The 12,955-nt window shown below is 40.1% G+C and overlaps 1 protein-coding gene across 2 annotated transcripts in view; it reads right to left on the bottom strand.

The window, feature by feature from the left end:
* Positions 1-12,955, bottom strand: part of sema3bl (sema domain, immunoglobulin domain (Ig), short basic domain, secreted, (semaphorin) 3bl) — a 69,182-nt gene that overhangs the window by 15,683 nt on the left and 40,544 nt on the right. For both annotated transcript variants that reach the window (XM_031286434.2, XM_031286435.2), the window contains exons 4-7: positions 11,779-11,898; positions 4,002-4,092; positions 1,529-1,645; positions 612-754 (exon numbers count right to left, since the gene is read on the bottom strand). In XM_031286434.2, the coding sequence (XP_031142294.1) occupies positions 612-754; positions 1,529-1,645; positions 4,002-4,092; positions 11,779-11,898 (471 nt within the window). The remainder of the gene's footprint in view (positions 1-611; positions 755-1,528; positions 1,646-4,001; positions 4,093-11,778; positions 11,899-12,955) is intronic.

Here is a 12,955-nt window from a genome sequence, read left to right as displayed (position 1 = left end):
TTTCTTTTCATATATCCTCTTCCAGTGGACTTTAGTGGAAGTGTGACTCTCTACATCAGGCTGAAATGCCTGGTGTAGAATCAAAATTTAAGACCCATAACTAATTCTCCAGAAAACATGAAAGCCCCAAAGTACTCCCAGAATCTTCCAGATCACAACCTGCTCCTCAAGTGAAACACCCCTGCAGATGTCTCATTCCTGGGACTGGATATTTGCATGGTCATAAGGACAAGCATTGTAGCTCACCCGGCCATCTGGCTTCACTCATCGCCAACCTGCCAACAGATCATCTCTAAATCTTTCTGTGTACATCTGTTTCTAACTGGGGTTTTTGGATTATCCTGAGTAACTGGGACATTGTTTCTGGAGAGACAACTTCTGTTGAGTTTTTCATGTCATTTTTTAATGCTTTAAGCAACACTAACAAAATTCACCTCCACTGGAATAGTGACAGCACACGACTCAATGATAGATTTCTCAAAACCTTGTCAAATAAAAGTATATGTACGTCTAGATACCGGTTGACTGTTGCAGCCTTAATACTAGAAACATCAGCATGTACTGTATCACAAAATAAATGTGTACAAATAAAGAATTATGAAGTATCTCACCGCACACACTCGTCCGACTCGTGTATGTATGGCCCCCTCCCTGTCCCCTGCCTCTGTGGCCTTCTCAGTGAAGAAGAAATACACTTTATCATTGTCTCTGTCGTCGTTGTCTGGGATGAGATGGGCAGCGATGAACTTAGGGTCTGCCGAGGAAGATGTAAGAAGGAAGAGAGGTGGACGTTAGTATGAAAGGAGAAAGTAATTCATTTCAAGAAAAGAGAAGTTCTTTTCATAACAGCAGAGTCCAGCTAGCTACTGAAAAATACCATATATTACAATAGACCCTGTTGTTTTATGAGACAAAAACAATATGGTCTCCCTCACTTCCCTGCATGGCACTGCTTGTGTACACTTATAAGGATAAACATTTATTTACTGCCATCATCGTCTTTACGCCTTTCACCAAAGAAGCTTTGAGAGTTTTAATATTTTGTGCTGTAAATCAGTACAGATGATTTCCTTCAACATTTAACCTGGTGACACAAAGACAAATGTAATAGTTAGTTAGTTAGTTAGTTAGTTAGTTAGTTAGTCAGTTTTTCATGGTCATACCAGTGTCCAACATGTGAATGTGTTTTTTTATATGAATATCTCACATAAAACACTTTTAATATAACATTCTTATCGTACACACAATGTAAGTGGTTTATTTAAGTATTATACTATGGCCTGGGAAAAACACCAGGTTCTGATTGGCTGGCAAGTGTTGATTAAAATGTTGTGCAAAGAATATTACACATCATGTATTGATTAACTCTCACTGTTCAAATTGACCTGATGATGAGTTTAAAAATTGCATAAGATAATTATGATAATACACACCAAGGTCCAGATATGGAAAACTATGTGGTTTACTTTGCATTGTCTCATTACTGTATTGAATGTAGTAATAAGTTGACAAAACAGTGAAGCATTACCATGAAGAAGTTTCTGGTCAGTCTCTGTCCTCATGGTGGAGCGTCCTCCCATACTCCTCAGGATCACAGAGTCTCTACCCAGGAAATCTGCCGTCAGTCCTGTATACAACTCATCACCTATAGAGAGGGAGACGGAGATGGTGGGAGACAGAGGATAAGTTTAGCAGATAGAGGTAGGGGAGGAAAAGAATGGATAAATACAACAGAAAGGACAGAGGAGGGTCAGAATGAAAGAGGTGGAAGGGATTGGAGAAGAAGGAGCAAATGTAAAAAAAAAACAAAAAAAACAGTAGCAATAAAAGAAAAGAGATTAGGGGAAATAAAAAGTTTGGCACAGAAAAAAACAATAATGAAATCAAGGGTGACAGAGAAAAACGTTGCGGTTCAGGCAAATGAGGAAGGGAAGGAAAGATGAAATCGAAGACATCCAATATAGAAAAAACCGGGAGAGTAATCTGAAACCCAAACTCAAACACACTCCATACAGTACATCCTCCACTGAGACCATAAGCATGGACTCAGTTGAAATTTCAAGAATTCAGAAAATGGATTTTCCTGCAAATAGATATAAAAATCTTTCCTGAAGCACGTTGAGGAAATGAACCTTGGAAAAGCCTTTAGCAGCCAGGGTTATCGGTCATCAGAAAAGACAGCAATCTCAGCTAGTTCGGAGACAAAAATAACAACAACACCGGTCAGATAATTAAGTTATAAGAGAGTTATGAGAGCCTTTAAAAAAAAAAAAAAGAAGCCTATTTGTTGAAAAAAACACAACTGTTATTTTTCTCAACATTGTGACCAATGTAGAAAATGAATCTGGCCACTGACAGTGACCTCATTGGTGTAAAATTAATTCTTAGCTAATATAATTTGGCTGCAATAATGGAAACACGCACATCCTTCTTTGCCAAACAGATGCAAACACACATACATACAACCCAAACTCATTTTCACACAAGCAAACGTGAACAGACAAATGTAGATACAATAATTAGTGATGACAGGGCCAGTTCAGCTTTGTGTATTTTGGGAGCAGATTCTGAAATTGAGAAGAGGAATGCAACAGGGGGCTGATAGCTGATGAATAGGACTTTCATCATCTTTTACTGTTTTATTATTGGGATCTCTTTCTCTTTTTTTTCTTGATATGCTGTAATATGTTTGTCAAGCTCTATTTGTATGCCTGTTTGTTTTTTTCTGTCGGCCCATGTATGTCTACTCGGTTGTCTCATTATTTGTTTCTCATTTTACAGATTAGTTTAAAGGTTGGTGTACTTTACATCAGAGAAAGGATGAAAATGGGTGCTGGTATGTAGCAGAGGCCAATGATCCCTGATGAAGAAAATCCATAGAGAGGTCAGTGGTCACGGTCAGAGACAGAAACTAAATATAGCAGTTTGCCAGACTCAGTCCTGTCAGGAGCTTACATTCCAGCTATCTGATCATCTTACACAACCCTGTTGACCATGCGGAGGCTAACAGATCTGCTGAGTCAGTGTTTTCCACTTTTATATTTTTTAAACTGTGACATTTTAACCGGTGCAGGTGAACAAACCTTCCTCTCCCTGCATGTACAATTCAAAATCAGTCTTTCTACAATAAACGTAAGCTTCTGCAGGCAAATGGCATTCCTTGGTTATGTGGATTGTTCTGTATGTATGTCCACAGTACAGTATGTCTCTGCTGAAGTCCGATCTACTGAATATATTTGGCTGTAATTGAACAATTTCCTGCCAAATACTGTATGATGCTTTGTGGGATCAATTATGCTGCTCAAAGCACCCAGCTACAGTGAGAGGAAGGTGAAGGTGAAGGAGGGCTGCACACACATGCACACCTCCTGCCTTAGAGGCTCCCAGAACTGTCTATCACTGGTATAAATCAGCACTATTTCACAAACTAAATACCTAATGACATTCAGAGAGAAAAACCCAGGACTATTTAACCTACTCAGCACAGCTCCAGAGTGTGTGCATGTATGCATGTGTCAGAGCCAAATGTTGCTGCTCTTTAGGGTATTATCATTTCAAAACAGAGAGCAGAGATCTGTGCAGAGAGGTGAAATGTGTAGAAACAGACCATCTGTGCTTGGCATTTTAAGTAGTTAGATGTGGCAGATAGAGAATACCAAACTACAAAAAGGCCAGCCTTAATTTGATAGCTTTGTCACAGTGGGTTAACTTGTGAAATTTGTATTTTGTTATTACAGACTTTGTGCAATGGGATAGCGATAGAACAACCACCTCTTTGGACCTTATATCCTCAGTAAGTTTTCTCATGTTTGCCTTTATTATTATTATTGTCTTTTATTATTTTGACAGTTGACAGTGAAGAGGCAGACGGGAAACAAGAGGAAAAGGGTATGACGTGCAACAGTTTGGGCCAAATAACCTGTGGAAACTGGTTCCCAATCCATATTAGCTCCATAAACCACTTCAGAAATTGTTAAAAGGCAAAACATCATGGGGCGTACCACTGAAGGTGCTAGCGAAGGGGAGGCTGGGGTCATGTGGAACCTTCCCTCGTCCATTCTCCACATTTGTAGGGTCCATGGTGAACACATGCTGTGGAGGAAAAAGACGATTGGAGGATTATAAGTAATTCATTCCAGCATGTAATGTAAGACAGAATGCATCAACTAGCTCAACAACTAGCTGTTTTAAGCTTCACCCTATGTTTCAGATTTATTTGTCCTTCCACTGAACTCTGTGTCTGTCTGAGAAATAAGACGCTGTCTGAGAAACAAGGAAATAAAGGATCAGTGTAGTTGCCAGAGTTCAGAAACAAGTTTCCCACATGGTTCCCAAAGCAGATCAACCCTGAGAGCTGGACTGTATATTGCGTAGCCAGCAGGGTAACAAATGAAAACAAAGTACATAACAATGTTATCAAATAAAAACTACATCAAAAAAATTCAGACTTTATCAACAGAAAACTAATTGTGACAGTTTATATGAGAACAGGTTTCATGACCCTTAGGGTCATAAAACTCATTGAACACATACTGTGCAGTAACTGACCAAGTAAATATATAGTCATGATCCATGGCATTTACATGTAACAAGAATTCCACTCTGTCTTGCCAACTTGACAGAACCAATGCCATATTCATGAAACCTTTTTCATTTGCTGTGAAGAGTGGCATGTCTTTTTTGGGGAAAAAAATCCTACTGCACAGTAAGTGATGTGATTCATGTTTTCAGCAACAACAATAGCCTGTTTGGAAAAAATAGAAGACCTGAGTTTCCAGAATGATCGATAAAAAATCAAGTAAAGAAGTGCCCCCCCCCCCCCCCAAAAAAAAAACAAAAACAAAAACAACAAAATCTTGTACTTCAGGATTTTATGGATCGCCATTGAACATCAACTGCAGTCAAATTCTTTTTTCTGACTCAAGTGTAGAAGTAAGGAAGCAATTAAAATAACAGAGTGGTTCTTTCTTCGTCATTCACCAGTTAGTCAAGTTCACCTGACGAACACTGGCCACATCCTTGGATTGTGTGATTTGCCAGGTCAAAACAGGGTCACTGTGGACAAAAGACTTTTTGTTTTAAGCCTTTCTAACTCCCACTTCAACGACATCAGTGTACAAGGCTACCAGGCATGATCAATGCGAGTCCAAACGTAGTCATCTTTTAGGGATACAAAGGGAATGCAAGGCGGCAGGACCTACAGTAAGACCTACTGTTAGATTCCACATTACTGATTTAAGTGTCCTCACAGTGAACTCTGTGTGTGCGACTCTCTGTTCTTCTTATAGACAATGGAGTATTGTTACTTTGATTGGACGGAGATCAGAGGAAATGATGACATTGAAGTCAGCGGGGTAAAAATACTGTAACACAGTGGACAATACGCACACCCACGCACACTAAGTTCTGTACGTGCACCAACACATACTCACTCGTGCTGAGCAACATGGACATGGCAAATTGTTATTGTCAGAAACACGGCAAAATATTATATATACACTGGCATATCCAACAGGTCTCAGGAAATAAGGAGAGACAGTTCATTTCTTATTTCATCCACATGTAGCTTTTTGAATCTTCGTAAAGAGGTTTGAATTAGTTTTACAGGTGTCAAAGTGCACATGTGCAGCCCACCAGCACTCACAATGCTTATACACACGCTCACACTTAATCAAATTTCAGATCTTGCTCTATTCGTTCAGTCCTATACATCAATGTGATTTATGAGGATTTATTTTGTCCTTTTCACTTGACTTTATGCACGGTATAATAATTTCATTTTGCAAATGTGTAGTTTATTTGTTTTGTCGCCCAGTGAATCTTTTTTCCTTCTTTCTTCCATCTATCTCATCACTTTCATCCTCTCTCTATCTTGAATTTCTGCTAATATTTCCATCTGTTTTCGGCTCTCCATCTCATTCCTTTGAATGAGTTGTTCCCTGAGTTAATGTCACTTCATGTCCGAGTGTGTGAGTGTGTGAGTGTGTGTGTGTGTGTGTGTGTGTGTGTGTGTGTGTGTGTGTGTGTGTGTATGTGTATGTGTGTGTATGCATGTGTCTGTGTTATCTCATTATGATCCAGAGGAATTGTGCTGCTGCCTATGCAGCTGATTAGATTGTCAGAATCACTTTGGCCAAACTCTGCCAAGATAAATACACACAAGTGCTGCAATACAGAGAGAGAGAGAGAGAGAGAGAGAGAGAGAGAGAGAGAGAGAGAGAGAGAGAGAGAGAGAGAGAGAGAGAGAGAGAGACATCTAGGCCATTATACTCAGCTGTGCCAAGCAAAATACACCAGGACCCCTACTACAAAACAATACTGACAAGTGACTACTGACACACATATATGCACATTTGTATAATTTAACTTGTGAGAAATTGAGTTTACTTTTTTAAACTGTACCCCTTTTCAAAATTGATACCTAACACTGACCACAATCTTGACTCTAAATCAGCTGCCTTAAAATCAGATAAAATAGCACATTTATCCACTTACAAATGAAAAAAGGGATTGTTTTCAGCCATAAAAGGCATCCTTGCTCAATAGGCTACACCCAGAAGTTTTCCTGCTACAGCCTTACTTGGTCTAATTTGACAAATTTGTCAAAACACATTTGTTTACTAGGACGGTGAAGGCATCTTCCTTGTCCTTCTGTCTTTGTATTAAAAGAAACAGAATACAGTCCATGCAAGATTTGCAGAAGGAAGGGAAAATTTGATTTTTCAGTTTTAATAACGTATTACCCAGTCATAAAACAGCTTTTTGGCTGCTGCTTTCTTTCCCCCCATCTCTCTTCCTCTGTCCTACTGAGTTGAACAAAGCAGACATCCACCTTTTGTACTCCCAGCTCTTTCCAACCTCTCATCTTCTTCTCTATCTCCCTCCCATCTTGTCCTCCCTCTCTGTTCATGCTTTGATGAAGTAAAGGTTGATGCTACTGAATGTATACAATTCAGCAAATATAAACCAGGGCTGCCCTTTTAAATTTGATGAGTCGAAACATCTGTCAAGGGTCCCAAGTTTTATCTTTGAGTCCTTAAATGGCAATTTTTTGTTAATTGTCCATTTTTATTATTTACAGTTTAACATTGGATAAAACTCAGCCACACATTTAGTCTAGAGTGTTTTTTTTTTTAAATGTTAAATGTTTAAAAGTCTACATTTGGGACTCCCTTCAAGCATCTCAAAGGCAACTTGGCCAACCAACAGACCTCATTTGAAATGCTGTTGTACTTGGCCTTTTCCTCATTGTCAAGTCAACTATTAGCTGGGCTCCCTCTCTCACCACTCAACTCTCACTCTGGTGAAAGCATGGGAAGCTTGCTCTCTCGCTAAATCTTCTTTGCATATCATTCTTCTCCGTTGAAAGAAAGTGAAAGACAGAAAATAAACGACAATGATAAAGTTAGAGACAGAGTGAGAGACAAGAGCTGATTAAGAGTTATGGTAATAGAAAAAAATGGAGGAAATATGGAGGAAATATTACAGAAAAGCTCCAGTTTGTAGGGCTTTGATCCAAAGGCAACATGGGGAAAATAAATGAGGGATTTATAAGCAATACATTTTTGATCATGCTTTAACTCCTTTTAGTCCACTTGTTTATCCACCTTAATTCATAAGCTTTTTTTCTCAAAGGACTTGTGTCCCATGTGTAGCACTTACTGAGGTTGTCGTGGAAGTCTGCCATTATGGTGAGAGGAAGTGAGTTACTCAGCAACTTGCTTTCTGAGTGCCAAAAAGCACAACTGCGAAGTAAAAGTGGGCTTTTACTGAAAAATGGAGCATTGGAACTGCTTTAGTCTACAATGTGACTCTGTTGAGGAGGCCAGTCAGCTATTTGTGTGTTCTAATGTGTGTGCATGTGTTCAGCTTTGAATGTCTTTTTTTCAATCTGTCAGTTGTTGTTAGGTGCATATAAATATCTGCTTCCTCGTGTGTGTGTTTCAATGTGTCTTTCTACACATTTGCTTCCATGCTTGACCGTGCATGTCTTTCATCATGTTTGTGTGTGTTTCTGTCTGTATCTCTGCATGTTTATATGTTCAAGTTTGTGCCATTTGTTTTGCTTGACTGTGTGTGTGTGTGTGTGTGTGTGTGTGTGTGTGTGTGTGTGTGTGTGTGTGTGTGTGTGTGTGTATTCATGTTTGTGTGTGTGAGGTCTAGCCCTCTCTATGTCGTCACTGTAATATGGTGGTTTATTTTCCCATCGATGACAGTGCTCAGGCAGCTGTGTCACTCACCATGGGGGCTCAAGTTTGTATGTGTGTATGTGACGCGCGCATGCACATGTGCATGTGCGCGTCACATAATTTTTACACTCGAAGAAAAACAATATGGGTGACACATTTTGTTCACTAAAGTACTTAGTTGCTGTAAGTTTTTTTCAGCTTTCTTTGGCTAGATGAAACTAAATCTTATTGCGCAACAATTTCATAATAGTTTTAGTGATTCTCAAATGTTGTACCCGACGACCTCCCAGAAATATGAAAACTACTGACGCATCTTTCCATCGTGACTGTATGTCAATTGGTTGGAATACTAAAATATTGCTAAATGCATTTCTTTGTTTTCATCTTTGGATGAAAGCATGAAATTCAGTTAAGATTAGCTGACACTAAAGAACAACAACAGCTCCAAAACCAAGAAATGTTTCAAAACATTGTTTGACAGTAGGAGAGCCTATTTCTTCACTTCAACACAGCTGATGTAAAATGAGCCTTATTCACATTGTTGCTACATTTATTAGTTTTGCGTACAATTTGTATAACAGACAGCAACACGAGAGTGAGACAGAGAGCGGTGGCACGAGAGAGACAGAAAGACTACGTGTCTGTCTGCCCCTAACTGAGATGAAACACCTAGAAGGTCATAGGTCATCCCACCCAGAGTCCAGTCCGAGGTGTTCCCTCGAGAGGTCAGACAAACAGACGGGTGTGTGTTCTCCACCAGTTAATGATTGGTTAAATAAATGGACAGGCTACCTGTGGTGTTGTCCATTCACACACAAGCAGGACAACTGGTATCTTAACATCAGTCAGGACAGCTGAGGTGGTCTGAGTTTTAACACAGATACGGCGGACACAACGTGGGAGTCATTTCATGCACACCTGCACAGATACAAACACAATGTTGAAACATTCAAGTCCTTGCTTAAGACCCATTACTATGCATTGGCTTTCAATTCAAGTTGAGCTTTGATACCTTGACTCTTTTCAACTGTTGATTATTTTGTATTGTGTATTGTTTGTGTATACTATCTATTTGGGTTGAGTTTTTTGTGCTTGTTAAGCACTTTGGTCAACTATGGTTGTTTTTAAATGTGCTATATAAATAAAACTGAACTTAACATACACACAGTGTTTGTTAGTTGAAGAGAGCAGCGCTACCTTCCCCATCATAAACTAATAAACAACAGAAGGTTTTACACATTGACTCATGACTAAAACTCCTTTACCTATGAAGATTATGGGCCGCTTAAACTGCTCTTGCACATTCTAGTCCCTCCTGTACCTGCAGACATTTGTGACTATAGCTGAATCACTGCAACACAACACAAATACACATAGGGCTTGATTGGTTGCCAGTAATTGGTTAGTTAAACTGCTTTGCTATAAAGTTTCTGGACAGCAACGCCTGTGTTCCCAGTAGGTCTACTTTTTAATAATATGGCTGCTCTGTCCTTTAGCCCACTACCACCCTTCAAGGATTTCACTGACTTATTTTTCTATGTCTAATTTTTATTTTCCTTGTTCTCAACCATGCAGACCACTGTATATTGTTACTGGACTTAAAGTTATTCAGCACGGGCATAGTAAGACATGCGCTGCTGTTCACCACATGCAATAAAACCCGTAGTCCAAAAACCGCACTGAGGATGACAGATTGAGAGAGAGGCAGAAAAAGGCACCAAGGAGAGCACACACACTGTGACGAGCAACTAAATCCACAAGAAGAAGAAAAAATGCTGCAAAAATGCTGCAATGCACCTTCTGTACTTTGTGCACACGCAATCCTCCACACACACACACACACACACACACACACATAGTGCATCTCACTATCTTTGTGGGGACCCGTCATTGACATAATGCATTCCCTAGCCCCTTACCCTAACCTTAACCATCACAACTAAATGCCTAACCTTAACCCTTACCCTCACCCTAACCATAACCTAATTATATCCCTAATCGTAAAACCAAGTCTTAACCCTCAAACAGCCATTTAAAGTTGTGGGGTCCAGCATTTTGGCCCCACAAAGCTGTCCGGACCCCACAAGTATACTGTATTCCCAGTTTTTGGATCCCACGAATATAGTTAAACAAGAACACACACACACACACACACACACACACACACACACACACACACACACACACACACACACACACACTCTTCCAACTAAAAGGTTGGCACTCTCCCTCCCCAATGTCTCATTTCCCCTTCCTTAGCTCCTTGCCAACATCCAGCTTTCCTGTCTCCTCATGCCCAGTTTGACCCCCTCCTGCTGGGCCAGGCAGGGCAGCACACTGGGCTGGACCGCCATGAAACAGCAAGCTACGAGTCTGTCTTAATAGCTCCATTCATTAATTCTTGTCTTTCAAATGGCTCCAAGAGTGAGCCTCTGCAGAGGGTCCCACTGAGCTAAGTGGCTGTGTAGAGAGCCAGCCTGTGAGGTTGAAAGGATGTATAGAGGACCCAATGCTGCGGCTGAGTAGCGCTACAGAAAGACTCATGGCAGAGCTGCCTGCTGAGGCTTAACCTTGAACCCTGGGGATCTGCAGAGTCTGAGCTGTGTGTTGGCACCAACCATATTTGCTCCATTTCGCTGGTTTCCTCCACAGGATTACTTAGAGGTCACCCATTGATTCCTTATCATATCAGATGTACAGTACTACATATTCATATATGTATACTGGTATCCTGTCTCTACACTGCCATAATAATGCAGATGTTGCTTTATGGTTTGTTCATATGAACTAGTTAGAAAACCATTCCTCGTAACTTTATCTAGTCTTAGGATTGACTGAGTTTCACTTTAATCAGAATGAATTTACTTTACCAACTTGTCAGATGTTACAGTAACACTTTCAACATCATCGAGCAATATATTTGATTTAAACATTAAACTAAATGTAATCAGAAAAACCTAACAACAAGTGCTTGTGGTGGCTGTCCAGCCCTAAAGTGCAAGCTATGTGCAAAGCTTTTTTTCCTCTTTTTCACATAAAACTAAACTTCTCTGTGTAATATAAAAGAATTTCTTGCAATGCTGACCCCATTGGGTTTTCTATTCTGCTCATTTTCTGTGTAGTCCAGTTTCCCAGCTCTTACCAATCCCCCAATAAACCATAAATCTATGTAGGTAGCCATTTTCCGCAAACACAAGTTAACTGTACACTTCACTAACCCAACACCAAAAGCCAGAAAGACAAAGTTAGCGACTAGCTGGTGAACATAGTGGAGCATTTAGCAGATTCAAAAAAATTGTGCTTAAAAAGTGAATATAATTTACAGTTTACAAACATTTCCTTTAAGATACTGGGACAGCTGTATATCAGAGTTTTCCTCAAAATACCAACTGACTGTTATCTTTTGCATGTAGTGTCTTTGTGGCTGTGTGTATTTTGTCTGTCTGTGTATGACTGATGTGCTGAGCCATTCACCCTCCCACGATACTTTGTACACCCCCCCTCCAGTTCTCACCAGCAGCCATCCCCTCCCACACATACACATACTGTACCCGGTGGACACACACTGCCTATTTTCATACCCGCTTACCTCTCCTCTGTGCCCCACATAGATGAAGGCACACATAGGCTGGAAGGCCCCAGTGCCACAGGCCAGGAGGTGGGTCCGGTTGTAGGGCTGCAGGAGGCGAACAAAGTTGGCACACTCTGTCTGCAAAACACAGATACATACACACAAATTAAAAATTAAAAGTAATATGGGAAAAGGTATAATATCATATATATTCACTCAAAGAGTTGCCAGGGGGAACTTGTGGTGTCTGTGTACTATTTTGTAAATAAAGTGCTATATGTTCTCAATTTGGATACTGATCCTACAGATAAAAAACATGTATAACTTTCAATTTAACAAGAAAATTGAGAACTACATTCTGTTACTTAACCTCCATGATATAGCAAGATATTTCTGCCCAGGTACAGGATCTAAACATTCACTCTTGCACACATTATACACACATACTGTAGAGTACACACACACACACACACACACACACACACACACACACACACACACACACACACACACACACACAAACCAAGCAAAGGCCCTTTATCACACAGTGCAATGGTAACTGTCATCCAAATGCAGAAATTTGATTTTCAGGATATTGAAGAGAACCAAAATGATTTCTTAACAAGGGTTATTGATCCCACATGTTTGTAATGAGGGCCAAGAAAAGCGTGAAATTTGATATCCTCAGTGTCCCGCATAGGACTCGTATCTCTGATTTTTGGATTTCAGCCAAGAATGAGTTTCATCACAATCGGGTCAAATGAAATTTGTCAAGATTTGGAAAGCATCAGAAATGTCTGGATGCCAAAATGAAGGTGTGAGGGGTAATTGTTATGTGAAATGTAAGTCTTGAGTCATAAGGGATATGAAGACACCAACTCTGAATTTAACTTAATAAACTCTGTAACGTACTAAGCTGCTGTGTATGCAGAGCTGAAACTGGAGACAAAAGGCCTGAAATGGAAACAAAGATATTCAAGTGGATAATGTCAAAGGTCCAGACACTCAAGCATACATTGGAGTGAGAACAAAAGAAGTGGTGCCTGAGGAAACAAGTATCAAGACATTTCTGTACTAAACAGAGGTCCAGAGGAAGCAGAGGGCATGACTACTTCCTTTTTCCTGTCTGTAACCGAAGCAGCTGACAAAACGGGTGTCAGCAGAGAAGGAAGGGATCAGCTGGGTGTCATTCTCT

This window comes from Sander lucioperca, chromosome 12 (genome assembly GCF_008315115.2).
Source record: "Sander lucioperca isolate FBNREF2018 chromosome 12, SLUC_FBN_1.2, whole genome shotgun sequence".
Lineage (NCBI taxonomy): Eukaryota > Metazoa > Chordata > Actinopteri > Perciformes > Percidae > Sander > Sander lucioperca.
Note: the sequence above shows the minus strand (reverse complement) of the source record. Positions and strands in the feature narration are given on the sequence as shown.